We start from the raw sequence: 26,974 nt of genomic DNA on the forward strand, positions 1-26,974 counted from the left end.
CATACCAAATTAATTTCGTATGCGGAAAAGTCAGTAGTGCCATATATCTCCTCAGCCAGCTCGCAAAGATATTTCCTAGCCAAGCACTAAAATTAGTATATTATGTAACACTTAATCCCTTTCTCAATTACAGAATTGAGCTGTGGGGCTGTGCAGCTGATGTACATTTAAAAAGAATACTACTACTACAGAAAAGAGCGATAAGACATATACATGGGATGGGACATAGAGATTCATGTCGTGAAGTGTTTGTGCAGCACAGATATCTGACAATATATTCTCTGTACATCTTCAAAATAGTTGTATTTTTTATAAGTCAACCAACAAAAGCTATCAAGGACAGTGATGTACATGATCACAACACTAGAACAAAGTGTAACTATTTCCCTAACAGAGCAACGTGGTTTGATTTGGTATAACAAGCTACCAAACTCTCTAAGAATTAAAATCTTTTCTAATAGAAAAATGTTTATATTCTTTCAACGAATTTTAAGATAGTGATTGTAACATGAGGCATTGGCATATCAGCTGTAATGTGATAAATGTAAAAAAATAGACATAAGAAGCAACAGCTACAGAATACAGTGTATTTTATAAGTGTAAATATAACAATAGTATTAAGTCTGACGTTTGCAAAAGCCATCTTAATGATGACTCCATGCAAAGAAAATGTAAATAAAATAAATAAATAAATAAACCTTGCCACTACTGAGCATTAGCTTTCTCCTTCCTGATCACCATCACGAACTGTATCTTCAACCACAATTACTTCTCCTCTGAAGGCATACCTATAAACAAATCTGTAGTACAGCAATGAGCATCTGCATGGCACCATCCTATGCCAACCTGTTCACTGGCCATCTAGAGGAATTTTTCCTAGCCAGAAAGTAATAATCTATCCCAAAAAAGAACTGTTAAACATTCCACTACGATGTGTACAACTGCTGTGAAGAGCATTTCCATTCCTCTCTATTTATTAAACACTTTCTCACAGCATCTGACTCTCAGGAAATGACATGTGGCACTTTTGGTGGGCAAAATTCTGACTATTCTGAGTTGATTTCAGTAACTTGTTTTCCACATGACACTGACTGAATTTGTCCAGATTGTGGAAACAACTAGCAATAAACATAAGAATTTAACGTAAATCTCTGTAAGAATTAATGTCAGATCACTATTATTGTTCAAAGAAGTAGTGCCTGTGTTTCAAACACATTAGGACCAGTTTAACATTAGTATTAGTATTCTGAAACAAGAACTGAAGATTAGTGTTGAATATATAATCAGTTTTCAGGATATTAGAGATGGAGCTCCAATATTGGTATTTAAAAACTACTTTCAAAATAACTCAAACTGATTAGTATTATTGTTTAGTGTGAAATAAACAAACATTATACCTCTGAATTGCTTGAACAACAAAGCCTGGTGACAAAAAATTAACAAATATTTAAATGACAACTACTGCTTCATCTTCTCTGTTAGTGATTTCTGTTTGATTCCAAAATCTAGCTCAGTAATGTAGTAGTAGTAGTAGTAGTAGTTTTATTCATCCGTAGATCTCTTTTTACAAGGATATAGGACATGTCAAAGTATTTACAAGCTTAGATCAATTTACAATAAGCTAATTCGTATACACATATATTTACAGACTTCTAGTTAGAGACAATCATTAGATTTTACTCCTGGTATACAATAATTTATTTACAAATAACTCATTAAATAATGTAATGCCACACTATTCACTCATATTTCACTATCAGTCACTGCACACACTATACACACATTGTTTCATAACACTTCACTCACTACATACACACACACACACACACACACACACACACACACACACACCACTAAAAACTTTTTAAGAAACCTGTTAATAACTATGGTACAACTATTCCAATACTTTAGCCTAGTAGACTGCTCCATTAACAATTTTCATTGAAATCCTATGACTACCCATAGTGTGAAATAACAAATCTCAAGTATTTGCTTTCAGTTAAAGCAAGGAATCAATTACATTGTTGTTGTTGTTGTGGTCTTCAGTCCTGAGACTGGTTTGATGCAGCTCTACATGTTACTCTATCCTGTGCAAGCTTCTTCATCTCCCAGTACCTACTCCAACCTACATCCTTCTGAATCTGCTTAGTGTATTCATCTCTTAGTCTCCCTCTACGATTTTTACCCTCCATGCTGCCCTCCAATGCTAAATTTGTGATCCCTTGATGGCTCAGGACATGTACTGCCAACCGATCCCTTCTTCTAGTCAAGTTGTGCCACAAACTTCTCTCCTCCCCAATCCTATTCAATACCTCCTCATTAGTTACGTGATCTATCCACCTTATCTTCAGCATTCTTCTGTAGCACCACATTTTGAAAGCTTCTATTCTCTTCTTGTCCCAACTAGTTATAGTCCATGTTTCACTTCCATACATGGCTACACCCCATACAAATACTTTCAGAAACGACTTCCTGACACTTAAATCTATATTCGATGTTAACAAATTTCTCTTCTTCAGAAACGCTTTCCTTGCCATTGCCAGTCTACATTATATATCCTCTCTACTTCGACCATCATCAGTTATTTTACTTCCTAAATAGCAAAACTCCTTTACTACTTTAAGTGTCTCATTTGCAAATCTAATTCCCTCAGCATCACCTGACTTAATTCGACTACATTCCATTATCCTCGTTTTGCTTTTGTTGATGTTCATCTTATATCCTCCCTTAAAGACACTATCCATTCCATTCAACTGCTCTTGCAAGTCCTTTGCTGCCTCCGACAGAATTTCAATGTCATCGGCAAACCTCAAAGTTTTTATTTCTTCTCCATGGATTTTAATACCTACTCCGAACTTTTCTTTTGATTCCTGTGTTGCTTGCTCAATATACAGATTGAATAACATCTGGGAGAGGCTACAACCCTGTCTCACTCCCTTCCCAACCACTGCTTCCCTTTCATACCCCTCTACTCTTATAATTGCCATCTGGTTTCTGTACAAATTGTAAATAGCCTTTTGCTCTCTGTATTTTACCCCTGCCACCTTTAGAATTTGAAAGAGAGTATTCCAGTCAACATTGTCAAAATCTTTCTCTAAGTCTACAAATGCTAGAAACGTAGGTTTGCCTTTCCATAATCTAGCTTCTAAGATAAGTTGTAGGGTCAGTATTGCCTCACGTGTTCCAATATTTTTACAGAATCCAAACTGATCTTCCCTGAGGTCGGCTTCTACTAGTTTTTCCAATTAAATTTTCCAATTACATTATGTTCATAGATATAGGTAAGTCTTATTAATCAATTAATGAAAATTTTGTTATTACCTTAAATCCAAAACCAATGGAATCTATGGACACTACATACTTTCTAGCATAGTTCTGTAATGTTGCAGTAAGGAAGGCTTGTGGGAAGAAAAAGCCAGAAATCCAAAAACAAGCAGGTATACCAGAATCAATCCAATCTTGAAGAAACTTGATCCTGGCAATCAAGTCCTGCACCCAAGCACCTGCAATTTAATGAAGTTGTAATTTTTTCTTGTAAATGGTAAAATGCATATCAGATTTTCTTAGAAAACAGATTCTTGTCCTGCTACTGAGTTAATACATTATACATGAGGGAGGGTGCACAATAATACAACAGAAAGAACATGCTTTTACAAAATTACTTAAGTTTCATAAATTATTGAGTTTCCCAACAGCAAACTGGTATATACAAGGGCATCCCAAAAAGGAATGCCTCCAAATTTTTAATGTGAAAACTCTTGAAGTTTTATAAATAAAACAAACATTATTAGCATTCTATGTGTTTATTTCTCAAGATAGTCACCCCGGTGACACACACATTTCTCCCAACGAGTGGTCAGTTTTGTTTTATTGAAAGTATTTCAGGAAGTTTCACAGAAAAAATCTGAAGGCATTTCATTTCAGTACACCCTCATAGTGTCGCAATTGACTAAAATGGGATCTCAGACTTGTATTGCTCTAAATACTGGCTTTGGAGTTAGGCTGTAAATTGAAAAGCAAAAAGTGACTCCAAAAATCTGTGTATTGTCTTTTGTAGCATTATACACCAGTCTTTAGTTTCTACTTGAATTGACTATCTATATAATCTGTTCTGGTGTGTGGTTTAGTGAAGGAAGCTTAGGATCTATGTTCCATCAGCGAACCTTTATTTGAGACAGAGGTTTGTTTAGCAAGTTTTTTTAGATTACAACTCTCACATAAAACTTCTGTCTGATAGTAAAATGTCATATACTAATCTGAAAGGGTTTGTAATCATGGGAAGTAATCTCAGAATACATTAAGTAATAAAAACAAGCATGAATAGTAACCTACAAGACTAAAGTAAAACAGCATACAGGACTAAAGAAAGAATCTCAACCCCTAACTTTCAATGAGAGTGACATCAAATAAGAAATCAAATTATAAGGTATGTCTATCAATCTATTAGTGTTTTGATATGTCAGACATAAAAGATTGATGTAGTGGCTATGTTGGTGACACTGTAATAAAATGAAGGACATGAAGGAGTGGTGAGAGAAATAGTGTTAAATATTGTTGTTAATGACTGTTTAGCAAGGATAGTTGTAGAAAAAATAATGTACAGGGCCAACCAGAAATCCACTGATAAAATTTCAGAGTTGGTAGTATGGATGAAAACAAGGAAAAAATCACTCCAGGATGATGATTACCTGTGAAATACATTTCTTCTACTGCAAGCTCTTTGTTTTCCATATTTTGGGAGGAGAAAGTATGGACCAAAACAAGAAAAACTGTCTAGTAAACATTGGCTATAAAACGCATACCTTAAGAGATTTAAGAAGTGTGAGTATTTGTGCAGTGGAAGAGGTGTGCTTCATGGTAATGAAAATGAACAAGTGCTCATAGCTCTTGAGAAACGCATTTTGAACCAATGTTTACTACACTTTTTTTCCTTGCTTTGGTTCATACTACCACCAATAAAAAAAGTTCACAGGCGGAGTTCTAGTTCACACTGTACCTTACTTTTTATACATCTGTCCTTGTTAAACAGTCACTCACAACAATACTCAACAGTGTCACCAACACGGCCACTACATCAATCCATCATATTTGACATACAGAAACAATGATAGACTGAAGACAGGCATGCCTGTACATGGATGGAATACTGAATCTCTGAAGATATAGGCCAAGAATGATGGAAAAGGGGGGAGGGGGGGGGGGTGTACTGAATCATAATTATTTGGCAAGCTAAAAATACCAATGTACTGCCATGAAACTTCAATGTTAGGAAGACTACTAGAAGTAGATCTAGAACTCATAATGATGGTCATCAGCTAGAATCCACGAAAATATTTACAACCTGCAACTCTAGAAAGCAATAGCCTTGAAGGTATTTGTAGGGCAAAATACTATAATTAGATTCTGGGAAATTGCTATTCCCTTCATAAGGGAGGAATATGTGACTGCAAAATGTAGCTCTGCTAAACAGTGTGTCATCACCTTTGTAAATCAGCTGATAAATGTGACAGCACATAGGATCAGCCAAATTCTTAGATAAACTTTTAATTCACAATAGGAAAAAAAAGTCTGTCATGCTATTTACAATTTTCTTATGAGACAAAAATTTAATAGTCATGGGTGACTGGAATTCGAGAGTAGGAAAAGAGAGAGGAAACATAGTAGGTGAATGTGGATTGGGGGAAAGAAATGAAAGGGGAAGCCGCCTGGTAGAATTTTGCACAGATCATAGCTTAATCATAGCTAACACTTGGTACAAGAATCATAAAAGAAGGTTGTACACATGGAAGAATACTGGAAATACTAGAAAGTATCAGATAGATCATATAATGGTAAGACAGAGATTTAGGAACTAGGTATTAAATTGTAAGACATTTCCAGGGGCAGATGTGGACTCTGACCACAATCTATTGGTTATGAACTGTAGATTAAAACTGAAGAAACTGCAAAAAGGTGGGAATTTAAGAAGATGGGGCCTGGATAAACTGAAAGAACCAGAGGTTGTACAGAGTTTCAGGAAGAGCATAAGAGAACAATTGTCACAAATGGGGGAAAGAAGTACAGTAGAAGAAGAATGGGTAGCTCTGAGGGATGAAGTAGTGAAGGCAATAGAGGATCAAGTAGATAAAAAGACGGGGGATAGTAGAAATCTTTGCATAACACAAGAAATATTGAATTTAATTGATGAAAGGAAAAAATATAAAAATGCAGTAAATGAAGCAGGCAAAAAGGAATACAAACATCTCAATAATGAGGTCAACAGGAAGTGCAAAATGGCTAAGCAGGCATGGCTAGAGGACAAATGTAAGGATCTAGAGGCTTATCTCACTAAGGGTAAGATAGATACTGCCTACAGGAAAATTAAAGAGAGTTTTGGAGAAAAGAGAACCACTTGTATGAATATCAAGAGCTCAGATTGAAACGCAGTTCTAAGCAAAGGAGAGAAAGCAGAAAGGTGGAAGGAGTATATAGAGGGTCTACACAAGGGGGACATACTTGAGGACAATATTCTGGAAATGGAAGAGAATGTAGATGAAGAGGAAATGGGGGACACAATACTGCGTGAAGAGTTTGAGATAGCACTGAAAGACCTGAGTCGAAACAAGGCCCCGGGAGTAGACAACATTCCATTAGAACTGATGGCCTTGGGAGAGCCAGCCCTGACAAAACTCTACCATCTGGTGAGCAAGCTGTATGAGACAGGCAAAATACCCTCAGACTTCAAGAAGAATATAATAATTCCAATCCCAAAGAAAGCAGGGGTTGACAGATGTGAAAAGTACTGAACAATCTGTTTAATAAGCCACAGTTGCAAAATACTAACACGAATTCTTTAGAAACGAATGGAAAAACTAGTAGAAGGCGACATTGGGGAAGATCAGTTTGGATTCCGTAGAAATATTGGAACACGTGAGGCAATACTGACCTTACGACTTAGCTTAGAAGTAAGATTAAGGAAAGGCAAACCTACATTTCTAGCATTTGTAGACTTAGAGAAAGCTTTTGACAATGTTGACTGGAATACTCTCTTTCAAATTCTGAAGGTGGCAAGGGTTAAATACAGAGAGCGAAAGGCTATTTACAATTTGTACAGAAACCAGATGGCAGTTATAACAGTCGAGGGACATGAAAGGGAATCAGCGGTTGGGAAGGGAGTAAGACAGGGTTGTAGCCTCTCCCCGATGTTATTCAATCTGTATACTGAGCAAGCAACAAAGGAAATAAAAGAAAAGTTCGGAGTAGGTATTAAAATCCATGGAGAAGAAATAAAAAGTTTGAGGTTCGCCGATGACATTGTAATTCTATCAGAGACAGCAAAGGACTTCGGAGAGCAGTTGAACATAATGGACAATGTCCTGAAAGGAGGATATAAAATGAACATCAAAAAAAGTAAAATGAGGATAATGGAATGTAGTCAAATTAAATTGGGTGATGCTGAGGAGATTAAATCAGGAAATGAGATGCTTAAAATAGTAAAGGAGTTTTGCTATTTGGGGAGCAAAATAACTGATGATGGTTGAAGTAGAGAGGATATAAAATGTAAACTGGCAATGGCAAGAAAAGTGTTTCTGAAGAAGAGAAATTTGTTAACATCAAGTATAGATTTAAGTGTCAGGGAGTCGTTTTTGAAAGTATGGAGTGTAGCCATGTATGGAATCGAAACATGGATGATAACTAGTTTGGACAAGAAGAGAACAGAAGCTTTCGAAATGTGGTGCTACAGAAGAATGCTGAAGATTAGATGGGTAGATCACATAACTAATGATGAAGTGTTCAACAGAATTGGGGAGAAGAGGAGTTTGTGGCACAACTTGACAAAAAGAAGGGATCGGTTAGTAGGACAAGTTCTGAGGCATCAAGGTGTAACGAAGCAGGGTTGCCCACTGCTATCCTGCTTTGGTTTTACACTCCTTCATTAACTTAGTTAAGCAATGAACTTTATTGGAAATGCATACTATTAAAAGTTATGAACAATGACGTATATTGTGCAATACATACTAAGTAAAATTCGAGTGGACAAATAGATCAAATTCAGCTATAAGACTGCATCCAAAAGAAAGCCTAAATTTTACTGATTCCAGCAAAGTGTTTAAATTAACCTAAAGTCTATTAGTTAAATAGATATTAAGACTTAAAATCTGTAGCCTGTATGGTTTTCAGTGCCAATTTTGACCAAACTACCAAATAATTCCGAGATCTGTTTAAATACTTTTGCTACCTTTATTTTTCTACATAAAATAACTCCAGTCTCAACTTTGTAAGAGCATTAATTAAGAATTAAGTAAATTTGAATATGTAAAAACTATTTTTCAAAAGGGCTGCCTTGGTTATAATTCAGGAATTCCCATGGCAGATGCATAAGTTAGTTCCATGTATTTAAAATGATACAGCTCACTCATGTTATTTTAATAATAAAACCCAATAGTTAACTTCAAAACCAGTTAGAAAGGATCATTTTAACCCTGGGAAATTATAAATAAACTATAATATATTAACAGAAATAGTCGAATATTCAAGCGCTCGTCTATATAAGGTCCGAGCTGGTGCAGTTCTCAGTTAGTTCTCGGTCAGATTATCTTGGAGCAAAAGTGGAGCAAGTTGGTTAATTTTTCGGTAATTGTAATTGTGAACTTTGTTAAGGACTGGAAGAGTTTTTGACCTACCTATTGTGACGATTAAGTGTAAGAGGCCTGGTAACATGAATATTGTGTGTGAGAGTGATAACAAATAAATCGCACTGTGGTTGGCATAAATGTTCAACAATGAATACGCTCTTGACTTTGGATTTTGGAAAACTTCACCTAGGATCCTGGCTTGTTAATTTCAGTGTGATTTCAGTGAGACGGGCGCAGATACTGGAAGACAATATTGAATAAACAAAGCAAGGTAGGTCGAGAACAATGCGCAGTATCTATCGGCTGAGGAAATGTTTTAATGCCAGTACATCTGGTTGTGACGTGAACTTTAAGTGGCACTAATACAAGGATACAGCCTGGCACGTTACATGTGGTGCTACCGGGCGAGGAAAAAGATCAGCACGTTACAAAGGGATCACAAATTTAGCATTGGATGGCAGTGTGGAGGGTAAAAATCATAGAGGGAGACCAAGAGATGAATACACTAAGCAGATTCAGAAAGATGTAGGTTGCAGTAAGAACTGGGAAATGAAGAAGATTGCACAGGATAGGGTAAAATGGAGAGCTGCATCAAACCAGTCTCACGACTGAAGACCACAACAACAACATATGAGACCAACTGTGATATTACATTTAAGTGGCTATGAGAGAAAGGTTGTTGTGTTATTGTGGTCTTCAGTCCAAAGACTGGTTTGATGCAGCTCTCCATGCTACTCTGCACTGTGCAAGCCTCTTCATCTTCCAGTATTTTTAATTTTATTTGCAAGTTAAGTTCCATAGGACCAAACTGAAGAGCAAATCACCAAGGACATGGAATTTGTCAGTAAGTGAAATTACAACATAAAAGTAATAACATATACAAATAAAATGTTTATGAACCCAAAAAAGTCAATCCATAAGTTTAAGTAAGCACAATCAACAATACAACAGAAATCATCTTAATTTTGCAAGGCACTCATTGACAGAATAGGAGTGACCCATGAGGAAACTCAACAGTTTACTATCTATCTGAACACCTAGAAATTTGAACTGTTCAGTTTCACTAATCTATGATTCAGTGAAATTAAAACACCAGGTTTTGTTGAATTGTGTGTTAGAAACTGTAAAAACTGAGTCTTACTGTGATTTAATGTTAGTTAATTTTCTACAAGCCATGAACTTAGGTCATGAACTCCACTATTTGAAACCGAGCCAATGTGGCACACAACACCCCTCACTACCAAGCTAGTGACATCAGCAAATAGAAATATTTTTGAATTACATGTAATACTAGAGGAGATATCATTTATATAAATAAGAAATGGAGTGGACTCAACACTGATCCCTGGGACACCCCCCACTTGACTGTACCCCATTCAGACCCCCACATCACAGCCATTCTCAACACTGAATAATTGTCTGTTGCAAGTAAGAGGAGAACCAATTATGAGCTACTGCCCGTACTCCGTGATGGTCCAACTTCTGGAGCAATATTTTGTGATCAACACAATGAAACACCTTAGTAAAATAAAATAAAAAATATGCCTAGTGTTCAAAACCTTTTGTTTAACCCATCCAGTAGCTCACATAGAAAAGAGAACATAGCATTTTCAGTTGTTAAATTACTTCTAAAGTTGAACTGTAACTACTGCAACCTACATCCCTCTGAATCTGCTTCCTGTATTCGTCTCTTGGTCTCCCTCCACAATTTTTGCCACCCCACACTTTCATGCAGTGCTAAATTGATAATCCTTGATGCCTCAGAATGTGTCCCACCAACTGATCCCTTCTTTTAGTCAGGATCACCATAAATTTCTCTTCTCCCATATGTGATCTACCCACCTAATTTTCAGCATTCTTCTGTAGCGCCACATTTCAAAAGCTCCTGTTTTCTTCTTTATCTTCTTGTCTAAAATGTTTATCATCCATGTTTCACTTCCATACATAGCTACACTCCATACAAATGCCTTCAGCAAGGACATCCTCACACTTAAATCTATATTCGATATTAACAAATTTCTCTTATTCAGAAACACTTTTCTTGCCATTGCCAATCTACATTTTATATCCTCTCTACTTCGAGCATCATCAGTTATTTTGCTTCCCAAACAGCAAAACTCATTTACTACTTTTAGTGTCTCATTTCCTAATCTAATCCCCTCAGCATCACTTGATTTAATTCGACTACATTTCATTATCCTCTTTTTGCTTTAATTGATGTTCATCTTATATCCTCCTTTCAAGACACTGTCCATTCTGTTCAACTGCTTTTCCAAGTCCTTTGCTGTCTCTGACAGAATTACAATGTCATTGGCAAATGTCAAAAGTTTTTATTTCTTCTCCCTGGACTTTAATTCCTACTCCAAGTTTTTCTTTTGTTTCTTTTACTGCTAGCTCAATATACAGATTGAATAATGTCGAGGATAGGCTACAACCCTGTGTCACTCCCTTCTCAACCACCGCTTCCCTTTTGTCCCTCTCAACTCTTATAACAGCCTTCTGGTTTCTGTATAAATTGCAAATAGGCTTTTGCTCTCTGTGTTTTACCCCTGCCTCCATCGGAATTTGAAATAGAGTATTCCTCAGCACTGTCAAAAGCTTTCTCTACAAATGCTATAAATGTAGGTTTGCCTTTCCTTAACCCATGTTGTAAGAGAAGTTGTAGGGTAAGTATTGCCTCCAGAATCCAAACTGATCTTCCCCAAGGTCTGCTTCTACCAGTTTTTCCATTCTTATAAACAGAATTCATGTTTGTATTGTGCAGCCGTGACTTATTAACCAATAGTTCAGTAATTTTCACACCTGTCAGCACCTGCTTTCTTTGGGATTGGAATTATTATATTCTTCTTGAAGTCTGGGCGTATTTTACCTGTCTCACACATCTTGCTCACCAGATGGAAGTGTTTTCTCATGGATGACTCTCCCAAGGCTATCTATCAGTAGCTCTAACGGATTTTGTCTGTTCGTGGGGCCTCGCTTCAACATAAGTCTTTCAGTGCTTTATCAAATCTTCACACAGTATCATGTCTCCCTTCTCATCTTCCTCTACATTCTCATCCATTTCCATTACAATGGTCACAAGTACATCTCCCTTGTGTAGCCGGTCTATATACTCCTCCTATCTTTGTTTTCCCTTCTTTGCTTAAGACTGGTTTTCCATCTGAGCTCTTGACATTCATACATGTTGTTATCTTTTCCCCAAAGGTCTCTTTAATTTTCCTGTAAGCAGTACCTATCTTACCCCTAGTTATATATGCTCCTACATTCTTATATTTGCCCTCTAGTCATTCCTGCTTAGCAATTTTGCACTTCCTGTCGATCTCATTTTTTAAACATTTGTGTTCCCTTTTGCCTGCTTCATTTATTACATTTTTAAATTTTCTCCTTTCCTCAATTAAATTCAACGTCTCCTTTGTTATCTGAGGATTTCTTCAAGCCCTTGTCTTTTTACCTACTCGATCCTCTGCTGCCTTCACTATTTCAAGTCTCAAAGCTACCCATTCTTCTTCTGTTGTATTTCTTTCCTGTGTTCTTGTCAGTCATTCCCTAATGCTACCTCGAAAACATTCTACAACCTCTAGTTCTTTCAGTTTATCCACATCCCATCTCCTTACATTGCTGCCTTTTTGCAGTTTCTTCAGTTTTAATCTGTAGTTCATAACCAATACATTGTAGTCAGAGTCCATATCTGCCCCTGGAAATGTCTTACAATCTACAATTTGGTTCCTAAATCTCTGCCTAACCATCATATAATCAATCTGAAACCTTCTAGTGTCTCACATGTCTCTTCCACTTATACAGGGTGTTACAAAAAGGTACGGCCAAACTTTCAGGTAACATTCCTCCCACACAAATAACGAAAAGATGTTATGTGGACATGTGTCCGGAAACGCTTCATTTCCATGTTAGAGCTCATTTTAGTTTCGTCAGTATGTACTGTACTTCCTCGATTCACCACCAGTTGGCCCAATTGAAGGAAGGTAATGTTGACTTCGGTGCTTGTGTTGACATGCGACTCATTGCTCTACAGTATTAGCATTAAGCACATCAGTACGAAGCATCAACAGGTTAGTGTTCATCACGAACGTGGTTTTGCAGTCAGTGCAATGTTTACAACTGCGGAGTTGGCAGATGTCCATTAGATGTATGGATTAGCATGGGGCAATAGCCGTGGCGTGGTACGTTTGTTATCGAGACAGATTTCCAGAGCGAAGGTGTCCCGACAGGAAGACATTCGAAGCAATTGATCGACGTCTTAGGGAGTGCGGAACATTCCAGCCTATGACTCGCAACTGGGGAAGACCTAGAACGATGAGGACACCTGCAATGGACGAGGCAATTCTTCGTGCAGTTGACGGTAACCCTAATGTCAGCGTCAGAGAAGTTGCTGCTGTACAAGATAACGTTGACCACGTCACTGTATGGAGAGTGCTACAGGAGAACCAGTTGTTTCCGTACCATGTACAGAGTGTGCAGGCACTATCGGCAGCTGATTGGCCTCCACTGATACACTTCTGTGAATGGTTCATCCAACAATGTGTCAATCCTCATTTCAGTGCAAATGTTCTCTTTACAGATGAGGCTTGATTCCAACGTGATCAAATTGTAAATTTTCACAATTTACATGTGTGGGCTGGCGAGAATCCGCACGCAATTGTTCAAACACGTCATCAACACAGATTTTCTGTGAACGTTTTAGCAGGCATTGTTGGTGATGTCTTGACTGGGCCCCATGTTCTTCGACGTACGCTCAATGGAGCACGTTATCATGATTTCATACTACCTGTGCTACTAGAACATGTGCTTTACAAGTACGACACAACATGTGGTTTATGCACAATGGAGCTCCTACACATTTCAGTCGAAGTGTTCGTACGCTTCTCAACAAACGATTCGGTGACCGATGGATTGGTAGAGGCGGACGAATTCCATGGCCTCGACGCTCTCCTGACCTCAACCCTCTTGACTTTCATTTATGGGGGCATTTGGAAGCTCTTGTCTACGCAACCCCGGTACCAAATGTAGAGACTCTTCGTGCTCATATTGTGGATGGCTGTGATACAATACGCCATTCTCCAGGGCTGCATCAGTGCAACACGGATTCCATGCGACGGAGGCTGGATGCATGTATCCTCGCTAACGGAGGAGATTTTGAACATTTCCTGTAACAAAGTGTTTGAAGTCGCGCTGGTACGTTCTGTTGCTTTGTGTTTCCATTCCATGATTAACGTGATTTGAAGAGAAGTAATAAAATGAGCTCTAACATGGAAAGTAAGCGTTTTCGGACACATGTCCACATAACATATTTTCTTTCATTGTGTCTGAGGAATGTTTCCTGAAAGTTTGACCATACCTTTTTGTAACACCCTGTATAACCTTCTCTCATGATTTTTAAACCAAGTGTTCGCTTTGATTAAATTATGCTCTGTGCAAAATTCTACCAGGTGGCTTCTTCTTTCATTCCTTTCCCTCAGTCCTTATTCCCCTACTACATTTCATTCTCTTCCTTTTCCTACCATTAAATTGCAGTTCCCCATGACTATTAAATTTTTGACTCCCTTAACCATCCGAATAATTTCTTTTATCTGGTCATACACTTCCTTAATCTCCTCCTTACCTGCAGAGCTATTTGGTATATAAACTTGTACTACTTTGGTGGGTGTGGGCTTTATGTCTATTTTGGTTACAATAAGGCAATCACTTTGCTGTTCATAGTAACTTATCTGGATTCCTATTTTTTTATTCATTATTAAACCTACTCCTGCATACTCGTATTTGATTTTGTATTTATAACCCTGCATGCTCTTGACCAGAAGTCCTGTTCCTTCTGCCACCGAACTTCACTAATTTTAACTTTAACCTATTCATTTCCCTTTTTAAAATTTCGAACTAGCTGCCCAATTAAGGGATCTGACATTTCACACTCCGATTCGTAGAACGCCATTTTCATTTCTCCTGGTCACGACATACTCCAGCACAGTTCCACTCGGAGATCCGGATGGGGGACTATTTTACTTCTGGAATATTTTACCCACTTAGCAGCATGGAATGTGGGTGTTATCCTCTATGATTTGCTCACTTGTAAAGAATGTTTTAAAAATGTAACATATCTTTAAATGTAAAATTTTGATTGCTTTCTAGGGGGTACTGTAAAACATAATATTATTACAAAAAATTTTACAGGCACATCGCAAAGAAGGACAACAGCTCAGTAGCTGAGACAAAATAATAAGGGTCCCAACATAAAATGAGCTCTGCATACTACAAACTTACAGTTTGCAGCATTATACAGTTGCATAAGATAAAAGTCGTTTGAAGTAGACCTCTTTACAGTTTGGAGACTGGGTGCCATAAGAAAATTAATTGGAAATTTGGTACATGAGTGTTTATTTGCAAACAAACAGCAAGCAAACTCTGCAGGGACATAAAGGATTAACAACTGAATATTTATTCATCTTTGGTATTGTTAGAAGTTTCAAGCAGTTGATAAGGTGCTATATTATAATCAAATTCTCACTACAGTAAAAATTGGTGTAGAGTAGATAAAGCAATCAGAAATCACAGTACCTAGAGGCTTGAGGGAGGGATAAGCCTTGCTGGACCACATAGAAGGTACTATATTTGTATAGAGGCTGTAGGCCATATTTTCTAGTGCTTCAGACATCACAACAAGGCCTTTCAGAGCTCGAAGCAGTTCTTGTAGACTTGAATGGATTACTTTCAGCAGACGATTAAATCGAATGACTTCCTGCACTAATACTGTGTTTAACGATTCCTCATACAGCACTGGATACCTGCAAAATAATAGGCAATGTAAGTATAATCTGAAAACTAAACACAATTTAATTTTTTTTGTTTTTTATTATATAATACAGGACTTTTTTTTAAAAAAAAAAGTTCGATATTCTTACAAGAGGAAGTTCTGGTCAAAAATACAAAGAAGTCCTTTAAACCTATGCCTGGAAACAGATGCTTGTTGAGATATGGGATCATTCTGACCTACACTAGCCATCTGTCTGTTAACACTAAAGCAGCTGCTCAAAGGGGTTACCACTCATTCTTATAATGTTTGAACCCTCATTCTCAAAGAATTACGAACTTGTCTGAACATCCCTGGCAGCCTTCAGATTGAATCCCATGGATAGGAAACACAATTCTGTAACATTTGCATGTTCTTGAAGGGTGCAGAATAAACCAATGTCTTTAAATGTGCTCATAGCCATATATCAAAGATATTATCGTTAGGTGACTGGGGAGCCCATACTAATGGACCTCCTTAACTATCTGTTACTCTTTAAATGGCTGTGTTAGGTACAGTCATATGAGATTTTAAAAAAAGGGTTTTGCCACCCTGTGCATACAGCGCACATGCTTTCTTCCAGCACAGGCAGTGTTACACGATTATTGTAATCATATCCCACTACATGTGAATCCCACTTCATTCATAAATAAAGTAAAAGCTGTGCATGGTGTTTGCAGGGCTGGGCCCCTCCACGTTCAGCCACCATACTTAATAGTAAGCTTAGGGGGTCAGGAACAGCCCTTGCCTCATCTCAGAGGTTGTTTATAAATAATCATGGTACTGTGTACAGTCATGCTACCAGCAGACACCACAGCATCCAGAGACAACAGCCTTTTCATTACGTCGTATGTAAGTCAGAGCACACAGTGCTGAGGCCATGGGTCCCACTTACATCTGCACAGTCACATTTCCACATGACTCCATGGATGTATCCTTATATAGTTATCTACTTAGGTTGGCGACCCAGATTTTGAAAGACAGTAATGCTCTGGGCTTGAACAGACCCACAGCCACGTGTAGTCTCTGCTATGAGTTCTGCAATGGACCCCGCCATGCCTGACACTCCAGCTGCTGCCAAGTTGTCGTGCTGCACCTGTTGTGAGCCAAATTCACCACTATAGCCCACTAGTGGCTACTGACGGGACTGCATTACACAGTTTGCTTATGAGCTCATTGCCCCATGGAGTCAAGGCATTAAGGCACTTTGCCGCTCATCTGTGGACTGCCTACAAGCTCTCAGACTCATAGTACTGTGTTGTTATTAATCTTCCCTGCTCCTAAAGACAATGCTGCTCTCAAGTTATAGACATCATACTCAGAAGTTGTATTTAGTATGGTTCTTGTAATAAACAGTTGTTACCATATGCTATGTGTCTCTGTTCAGCAGGTCTCACTCTTCAGTAAGAGGATACTGCAATGGTGATGAGTCTGTTTCTCACATGTGGTAACAATGTGTTTTAATGTTATCTTCTCTCCTTTCACCTGCCATAATCTTCAATGGCAGTGAGGCAAAAGGTTTTGTGTTTCTGTATTCTTCAAGTGTGTTTTAGTGTTTCTCACCATGTATTAGTTCATTTTGGTGAGGCAGGGCATTTTGTTTTTGAAGTTTGTTCGAGTGGTTTTCAACTGGCTTGATTATTGCTTGTGCACTAGTTTGTTCTGTGGGGCAGCATCTTCTTGCTTCTTATGTTGTTATACTCTTCATGCAGTGGTGTTCACCATATTCCTTGCATGAATCAGTGTTCATTGCATTCTGTGATTTTCTCAGTCTATGCATGTGTAACAAGTTTCTTAGTACTTGTTGTCTTTCAGCATAGTTCGTTCAAGTGTTGTACATGTGTGAATTCTCTAAACTCATGCTTTTGCTCTGCGCTTATTTCAATGGCTATTTTTGTACTCTGGTGGAAATTCAATAATTTGTTGGCAACGTATTTTCATGTAAGGTTTCTGGTTTATTGCGCCAGTACTATCATTGGAGCTGTCTTTGATTGAAGTCCTTCAGTTACAGGGTCAGCAGATTCAGATACTAATTCAGAGGATAACAGGCCAACAGCTGCTTGAAGTCTCTTGAAGTTCTCAAGCAGTGCAAACATCATTTCAGAAGTTTAGGGACTAATTACAGAGACAAACAAAAACGAAAAGAACTGAGTGATGACATCAACAACCAACTCCACTGAGTACTGGCAGCTCTCAATACTAGTAAAAAGACCCATATCTCAGTAAGTATTAATTTCAACTCGACAGAGAGGGAAAATTTTGAGCTTAAAAGCAGTAAACCGAAGAAGCTAGACATGAAATCATCTTATCACAGGGATCCATCCATGTCTTACAGTGAGTATTTTATGACAGAACTAAAAATATGTTTGAATGAATCATCAGCTCCTGTTGTCCCTCCCCCAATTTCTTCAACTTGACTACAAGACTGTAGACTGTGACTGAGAAACTCAAATGTTAAAATAGTTCTCGTATTTCAGTCACATATGAATGGATATTAAAACTGCGTGTACAGGGCACTTATATGTGCATATGCCTTCAAAAGACACAGTTTAAGGCTATATACAACATAATCTTGATCTGCAATGATATAACCTTCATATAAAGGACAAGCTTAGTGTCAAGGAGGCAAAGGACTGTGTGGCTATTCTTGCGAATTGGACGGCCATATAGCTATTAGTGTACTTTCATTATGGGTGAGGGATAAATTGCAGTGTACTGAAGGTGTACTTAGGGGAAAGTGTTTTCACTTTCTTCTTCTTATCATCTGTAGCAATGAGTACCCCACAACGTAAAAAGAAAAACATAAAAATATAAAATAAAATAGCAAATATAATTTAAAAATAAATACATGAAAACAGGGTATCTGTATTAGAATTAATGTCATTACTAGTTGTAGGCATGTAATGCCATCTACATCTACATCTACTTCAAAAACCAGAGGGTCAAAGCCAGATATGACAAGAGCATATAAAGCAGAGACCCCATATAAAAACCAATTTAAGACATACAATGTGAGGTTTTCATACCCAAGATGGCTGTCTCAGACACCAGTCTATGTACATCATTATCTCCTAACTGGACAGAGATATCTACATCGACATCTACATCCATACTCCGCAAGCCACCTGATGGTGTGTGGCGGAGGGTACCTTGAGTACCTCTATCGGTTCTCCCTTCTATTCCAGTCTCGTATTGTTCGTGGAAAGAAGGATTGTCGGTATGCCTCTGTGTGGGCTCTAATCTCTCTGATTTTATCCTCATGGTCTCTTTGTGAGATATACGTAGGAGGGAGCAATATACTGCTTGACTCCTCGGTGAAGTTATGTTCTCGGAACTTCAACAAACGCCCGTACCGAGCTACTGAGCGTCTCTCCTGCAGAGTCTTCCACTGGAGTTTATCTATCATCTCTGTAACGCTTTCGTGATGTAAATGTAAATGACAAGATATTGTCTGTGTGCAGAATAGTGTTTTTATGTTTTGCGCTCTAATGTAAAGTTAGAGAGCAAAAACGGTAGAAGAAACATAATACAAAAGTATTAAAATGATACTCAAACTTAACTGCCTCATTAGATGATACATTTTTTTTCTGGCTTAATAATTCTGCTCTGGACCTTAAAGATCCTATTTTCCAAAAGTGTGGTACAATGTCATCCACCCTCCACATTTAAGTTTCCTTCAAACACCTCACACCCTAAGATTCTGAAACAAATAAATTTCAAGAATATTGGACAGTAGTTTTGTTGATCATTTCTGCTGCCCTTCTTGTGGAATGGTGTGACCTGAGGTTTCTTCCAGTTACAGGGCATGGTTTTTGATTGAGGGATGTATGATAGATTATAGGTAAAAGGGTTGATAACTCAGCCATAAATTCAGTATAGAACCTGACAGGGATTTCATTGAGTCCTGGGGCTATGTTTACTTCTAACAAGCTATGTTTACTTCTAACAATATCAGCTGTTTCTCAATTACACTGACACTAATACCTATTCCACTTAGCTTTTCTAAGGTACAAGGGTTAAATTGGGGTAACTCTACTGTGTTTTCCTTTGTGAAGGAACATTTGAAAATGGAGTTAAGAATTTCTGCTTTTGCTTTGCTATACTCAATTTCAGTTCCTGCCTCATCCATAAGTGACTAACCTTGGTGCAACTAACAGCCTTCAAATACAAAATTAATTTCTTTAGGTTTTGTGAAAGATCATTTCACAGTATTCTGCTACGGCAGTCACTGGACGCTTCACATATTATTCTCTGTACAGCCAAATGTGTTTCTTTACAGTAACTGCCCCTCATAATGGATCCCTCTCATCATGAACTGTTTGACTAGGTTTGTATCTACCCAGTGCTTTATCACTCATTCTTTAAAACTTGAGCCATAGTTCCTGCACATCCTTCTGGCCTGAGCTAAGAGTATCAAGTTCCTCACTGAGAAAGGAAATTACCGCTTCTTTAAACCTTTCTACTTGTTTCAGTTGCCTCTTGTACTTTGGTAATCATTGTCACTACAACTGCCTTATGGTAACTGATATCAGTTTTTACATGGCCATTCTCAAAGTGATTAAGTCTATTTGTTACTGTTAGATCCAATATATTTACATCATGAGAGGGCTTCTGAACAATCTGTTCTTGCAACTTCCCAGAAAATGCATTTAGTAATGTTTGACAGGATGTTTTGTCATGTGACAAATAAACACCTTCATTTCCCATTAGTCAATCCTTTTTATAAAAGCTTCAGTTTTCACAAAAATCTCACTGCTATCAATTTTGAGTTTTACCGTTTTCTGTACCTTGTATTGTGTGCCCTCCACTCCTTTTTAAAATAGGTCTCAAAGTCTGACACACTGTTCCAAATGCTTCAGTATTTAATCACTATGAGTTTATATTCTTACCTGTAGTGTCATTTCTTTGGACCTTATACTGCACATTCAGGTCCCCTACAGACTAATCTACGAAAACCTTGCGTGCAACCCACATCTGGGTAGTAATCTCTGATGTTTAGTGTACATCTGTCCCATTTAGGGGGATTGTACAGCTCTCAGACCTATGACGGAAGTCCACCAACTCACAGCCTAGCTTGTCACAGAATCTTCAAAGTCTCTGGTTCAGTCCTTCCACTCAATTCAGAACCAGAGGGCCACAATCAGTTCTGTGGGCATTGCTGTAGGTTGTCAGTTTTTGTTGTAACTTCGTGAGCCAGGCTGGCACACTCAACCTTGTCTGGCAGCTGCTGAAATAACTCAATCATGACCTCAGAGCCCAGACAACAGGGTTTCTCCCTCTGCGCACAGCATTCTGCAGTTAGCTGCACCCTTTTCCCTTAGCCACTGCCAGAGCAGCCTCTTCAACATTTTGAATGAGGCTCTAGGCATGCACATGAGGTACACCTGGTTTTCCTTCCCATTCCTTGCTGGCATTTCTGTAAAGGGTGCCATTATTTTGCAAATGTCTGAAGTACTGATGATTAATAGGCCATTGCCATTCTGTGTTTACTTCCTCTTGGCACCATATAGTTAGCTGGTTGGCTTTCCTGAAGACCCAACAGCTGCTTCCCCTGGCCTGGTATAGGTTTATAGATGACATCTTTGTGGTCTGGACTCATGGTGAAGAAACACTCCTTAGTTTCCTCCATAACCTCAACTCCTTTTCGAATCTGAATTTCACCTGGTCCTTCTCCAAAACCCAAGCCACCTTTCTGGATGTTGACCTTCATCTTGTTGAAGCTCACATCCACACCTCTGTCCATATCAAACCCACAAACAACAGTACCTTCACTTTGATAGCTGCCATCCATTCCACATCAAACGCTCCAATGCTCCCTTCCCACTTTTTTTTTTTTTTTTTTTTTTTTTTCTGCCCCCCGCATCAGTCTACTGACTGGTTTGATGCAGCCCGCCACGAATTCCTTTCCTGTGCCAACCTCTTCATCTCAGAGTACCACTTGCACCCTATGTCCTCAATTATTTGCTTGACGTATTCCAATCTCTGTTTTCCTCTACAGTTTTTGCCCTCTACAGCTCCCTCTAGTACCATGGAAGTCATTCCCTCATGTCTTAGCAGATGTCCTATCATCCTGTCCCTTCTCTTCATCAGTGTTTTTCACATATTCCTTTCCTCTCCGATTCTGCGTAGAACCTCCTCATTCCTTACCTTATCAGTCCACCTAATTTTCAACATTCGTCTATAGCACCACATCTCAAATGCTTCGATTCTCTTCTGTTCTGGTTTTCCCACAGTCCATGTTTCACTACCATACAATGCTGAACTCCAGACGTACATCCTCAGAAATTTCTTCCTCAAATTAAGGCCGGTATTTGATATTAGAAGACTTCTCTTGGCCAGGAATGCCTTTTTTGCCATAGCGAGTCTGCTTTTGATGTCTTCCTTGCTCCGTCCGTCATTTGTTATTTTACTGCCTCGGTAGCAGAATTCCTTACCCTCATTGACATCGTGACCATCAATCCTGATGTTAAGTTTCTCACTGTTCTCATTTCTACTACTTCTCATTACCTTCGTCTTTCTCCAATTTACTCTCAAACCATACTGTGTACTCATTAGACTGATCATTCCGTTCAGCAGATCATTTAATTCTTCTTCACTTTCACTCAGGATAGCAATGTCATCAGCGAATCGTATCATTGATATCCTTTCACCTTGTATTTTAATTCCACTCCTGACCCCTTTCTTTTATTTCCATCATTGCTTCCTCGATGTACAGATTGAAGAGTAGGGGCGAAAGGTACAGCCTTATCTTACACCCTTCTTAATACGAGCACTTCGTTCTTGATCATCCACTCTTATCATTCCCTCTTAGGTGTTGTACATATTGTATATGACCCGTCTCTCCCTATAGATTACCCCTAATTTTTTCAGTATCTCGAACAGCTTGCACCATTTTATATTGTCGAAAGCTTTTTCCAGGTCGACAAATCCTATGAATGTGTCTTGATTTTTCTTTAGCCTTGCTTCCATTATTAGCCGTAACGTCAGAATTGCCTCTCTCGTGCCTTTACTTTTCCTAAAGCCAAACTGATCGTCACCTAGCGCATTCTCAATTTTCTTTTCCATTTTTCTGTATATTATTCTTGTAAGCAGCTTCGATGCATGAGCTGTTAAGCTGATTGTGTGATAATTCTCGCACTTGTCAGCTCTTGCCGTCTTCGGAATTGTGTGGATGATGCTTTTCTGAAAGTCAGATGGTATGTCGCCAGACTCATATATTCTACACACCAATGTGAATAGTCGTTTTGTTGCCACTTCCCCTTATGATTTTGGAAATTCTGATGGAATGTTATCTATCCCTTCTGCCTTATTTGACCGTAAGTCCTCCAAAGCTCTTTTAAATTCCGATTCTAATACTGGATCCCCTATCTCTTCTAAATAGACTCCTGTTTTTTCTTCTATCACATCAAACAAATCTTCACCCTCATAGAGGCTTTCAATGTATTCTTTCCACCTATCTGCTCTCTCCTCTGCATTTAACAGTGGAATTCCCGTTGCACTCTTAATGTTACCACCATTGCTTTTAATGTCACCAAAGAATGTTTTGACTTTCCTGTATGCTGAGTCTGTCCTTCCGACAATCATATCTTTTTCGATGTCTTCACATTTTTCCTACAGCCATTTCGTCTTAGCTTCCCTGCACTTCCTATTTATTTCATTCCTCAGTGACTTTTATTTCTGTATTTCTGATTTTCCCAGAACATGTTTGTACTTCCTCCTTTCATCAATCAACTGAAGTATTTCTTCTGTTACCCATGGTTTCTTTGCAGCTACCTTCTTTGTACCTATGTTTTCCTTCCCAACTTCTGTGATGGCCCTTTTTGAGATGTCCATTCCTCTTCAACTATACTGCCTACTGTGCTATTCCTTATTGCTGTGTCTATAGAGTTAGAGAACTTCAAACGTATCTCGTCATTCCTTAGAACTTCGGTATGCCACTTCTTTGCATATTGATTCTTCCTGATTAATGTCTTGTACTTCAGCATACTCTTCATCACTACTATATTGTGATCTGAGTCTATATCTGCTCCTGGGTACGCCTTACAATCCAATATCTGATTTCGGAATCTCTGTCTGACCATGATGTAATCTAATTGAAATCTTCCCGTACTTCCCGGCCTTTTCGAAGTATACCTCCTCTTCTTGTGATTCTTGAACAGGGTATTCGCTATAACTAGCTGAAACTTGTTACAGAAATCAATTAGTCTTTCTCATCTTTCATTCCTTGTCCCAAGCCCATATTCTCCTGTAACCTTTTCTTCTACTCCTTCCCCTACAACTGCATTCCAGTCGCCCATGACTATTAGATTTTCGTCCCCATTTACATACTGCATTACACTTTCAATATCCTCATACACTTTCTCTATCTGTTCATCTCCAGCTTGCGACGTCGGCATGTATACCTGAACTATCATTGTCGGTGTTGGTCTGCTGTCGATTCTGATTAGAACAACCCGGTCACTGAACTGTTCACAGTAACACACTCTCTGCCGTACCTTCCTATTCATAACGAATCCTACACCTGTTATACCATTTTCTGCTGCTGTTGATATTACCCGATACTCATCTGACCAGAAATCCTTGTCTTCCTTCCACTTCACTTCACTGATCCCTACTATATCTAGATTGAGCCTTTGCATTTCCCTTTTCAGATTTTCTAGTTTCCCTACCATGTTCATGCTTCTGACATTCCACGCCCCGACTCGTAGAATGTTATCCTTTCATTGATTATTCAATCTTTTTCTCATGGTAACCTCCCCCTTGTCAGTCCCCTCTCGGAGATCCGAATGGGGGACTATTCCGGAATCTTTTGCCAATGGAGAGATCATCATGACACTTCTTCAACTGCAGCCTAGGTATTCGTGGCAAACATATCTGCTCCAGTGACGAATCACTCAACAATTACACCAATAACCTGACCACTGCTTTCCTCTCCCGCAACTATCCTGCAGACCTTGTCCACAAAGAGATCTCCTGAGCAATACATTCCTCCCCATCTAACAACAATGTTCCCACCCCCAGACCACACAGAAGCATCCCCCTTGTCACCCAATATTATCCTGGCCTCGAATACACCAACAAATTACTCCACCAGGGATATGACTTTCTCAAGTCAACCCCTGAAATGAGATCATCACTTGACAAAACCACCCGGAGTTGCCTTTCGTCGCCCCCCTAACCTCCGTAACATCCTTGTGAAACCCTACATTATTCTCAGACTACCTTTTCTACCCAGCGGTTCCTATCCCTGTAACTGACCCCGCTGCAAAACCTGCCCCATGCATCTCCCCACAACCACCTACTCCAGCCCCGCTACTGGTAAAACATACACAATTCAAGGCAGGGCCACGTGTGAAACTACACATGTCATTTATCAGCTGACATGCCTGCACTGCACAGCCTTTTACATCGGTATTACAACAACTAAACTGGCTGAGTGCATGAACGAACACAGATGAACTGTCCGCCTAGGAGATGTCCAATACCCAGTAGCGGAGCATGCCTTCCAGCATAATTCTAGGGACCTAAGAACCTGCTACACCGTATGTGCCATTTGGCTTCTCCCACCCAACACCAGTCCCTCTGAACTGCGGAGATGGGAACTTTCACTCCAACACATCCTTTCACATGCCACCCCCCTGGACTGAACCTACGTTAAACAACCTCACTCCCATTTACTCTTCAGTCTTCTCCTCTTTCCCTTTCCTCTTTAGCCATTCATGCATCTTTTCATCCTACATAGTTGTTTTTATACTATATACCTCTTTACTTCTGTATGCATTCTCTTTGGTGTGAAGCTGGCACAGTACTTACAGTAGAATATCTTTGGCTTCCCTCTGAAAACCATGCCTCCATCCTTGCTACCCTCCCTGTTTTCCTTTCCCTGTTGTTTCATAACCTGGGTTGTGAGTAACTGAATCCACTTTCCCTTCTTCCTTTTCTTTCCCCTCTCTCCTCCCTGATTTGTTCCGAAAGCTAGGAACGTAAATTTTCGGTTCTGTTTTTAGTGTATCTATCGGCTGTACTGAGCTGAGGTAAGCACTGGCCAGTCCCTCTATCTCTTTGTTAGTATTTGATACACGACATAACACACTTCTGTCACAGAATGAAATGAACTGCTATCATCAACCAAGAGAGATAAGACTGGGAGTCGTTTCCTTTAACCAGCAATGCTAATCTTCCCACAGAGCCCCCCCCCCCCTCCCCCCTTTCTGGCTGGTAAGGACGGTCTGGTGCACGGTATAGAGATGATAGTCATGGAAATGTGTGTGTCTGTGTGTGTGTGTGTGTGTGTGTGTGTGTGTGTGTGTGTGTGTGTGTGTGTATGTGGACGGTGTGGCCCACACAGCATTTGAGGGGGACGTGAGGAAGATGTATCACCCCATATGTGAGCTTCGGGTGGGTCTGCGAGGAGCTTGCTGTCTGGAGGGGGTGGACAAGTACTGGAGATGGCCAAGTGACCATCATCGGTGAAATGTCTGTGCAGAGTTGACATTATTAGGTAAGGTGAGAACTACCTATAAATGCTGTACCAGGGACTCAAGTGAGACCATGCAATCATGGGGGGCCCTGTGACTACTAGTTCATTGACTGTAACCGTGGGGCTTGAGAGGTAGCATGAGCCCCTCTCATCTTTCTATCTTTGAGTAATTCAATCTTCCTCTCTAATTGCATGCGGTGAAAAGTCACTATTCCTTCACACGCGGACTTCCCACACAGCGTCTCTCGTCACCCGGCTGGTCTGGTGACAGGCGGGTTCTGCTGATCTTGAAAGGGTTAAGCCGACGGGTGTGAGGGAGTCAAGTGAATGCTTTCCAGACGCCGACACTGTCATAAGAGTGGCGGAGACACGCACACAGTGGCCTGCAGGAGCAGCTGGGCTAGAGATTCCGTTACTTCACAGAAACTTAGCGAAAACACTTTCTGGCAGGCAACCAGTGAGCGTGGGAATGACTTGTGTTCCCAGGCACTCTTGGCAGGCTAATTCCTGTGTTTTCTGCAAAATCGTAACTGTGATTGGCTTGCTCAGGGCATAGCTCCATGACGCAGCAAAATCGGCGCAGAAATTGGCGCCAAGAATCCTCACTGGTGGAATGGTAGTGCTTCGGCAATAGTCTGGAATTTTCCACCGGTTTTCGAGTTGCTGTTTGGAACGTTTAACCACGGCCATGTCAAGGGACTTTTTTTTCCAATGAGCTACTTGCCAGAATATAGCTCATGTTTTTTTTGTGTCAATGGTTTCCAGTATAGTAGAATTTTTTTACTGAAATTTTTATAGTAATTGTGAAGCTTGTTGCACTCATGATGATGGAGGCATTTTTGGAGTTTCAGTTTTTATACACACTTTGCAGACAATTCATAAAACATTTCCTTTTCCCACACATGTTGGGAACTGTTCACTTCATACCAATAAAATTAATTTAGACAATATTATGTGCTTGGTTTACTAGTAGTCTGTACATAATTGTAATATGGTGTCTTTTAAATTACTAATTATCTTGTCAAATATTCACAGTATTTGCGAGTTATTTGCTTTGGAAAACAGGGCCATGAGCTACAT

At 39.3% G+C, this 26,974-nt stretch overlaps 1 protein-coding gene across 1 annotated transcript in view; it reads right to left on the reverse strand.

Moving 5' to 3' along the window:
• Positions 1 to 3,291: 3,291 nt before the first annotated feature.
• LOC126278931 (dynein axonemal heavy chain 1-like) overlaps positions 3,292 to 26,974 on the reverse strand; it is an 825,957-nt gene continuing 802,274 nt past the window's right edge. The window contains 2 exon segments of the mRNA XM_049979209.1: positions 3,292 to 3,503; positions 15,183 to 15,409. Coding sequence (XP_049835166.1) covers positions 3,292 to 3,503; positions 15,183 to 15,409 — 439 coding nt within the window.

The sequence above is a fragment of the Schistocerca gregaria genome, chromosome 6, assembly GCF_023897955.1.
Source record: "Schistocerca gregaria isolate iqSchGreg1 chromosome 6, iqSchGreg1.2, whole genome shotgun sequence".
Classification (NCBI taxonomy): domain Eukaryota; kingdom Metazoa; phylum Arthropoda; class Insecta; order Orthoptera; family Acrididae; genus Schistocerca; species Schistocerca gregaria.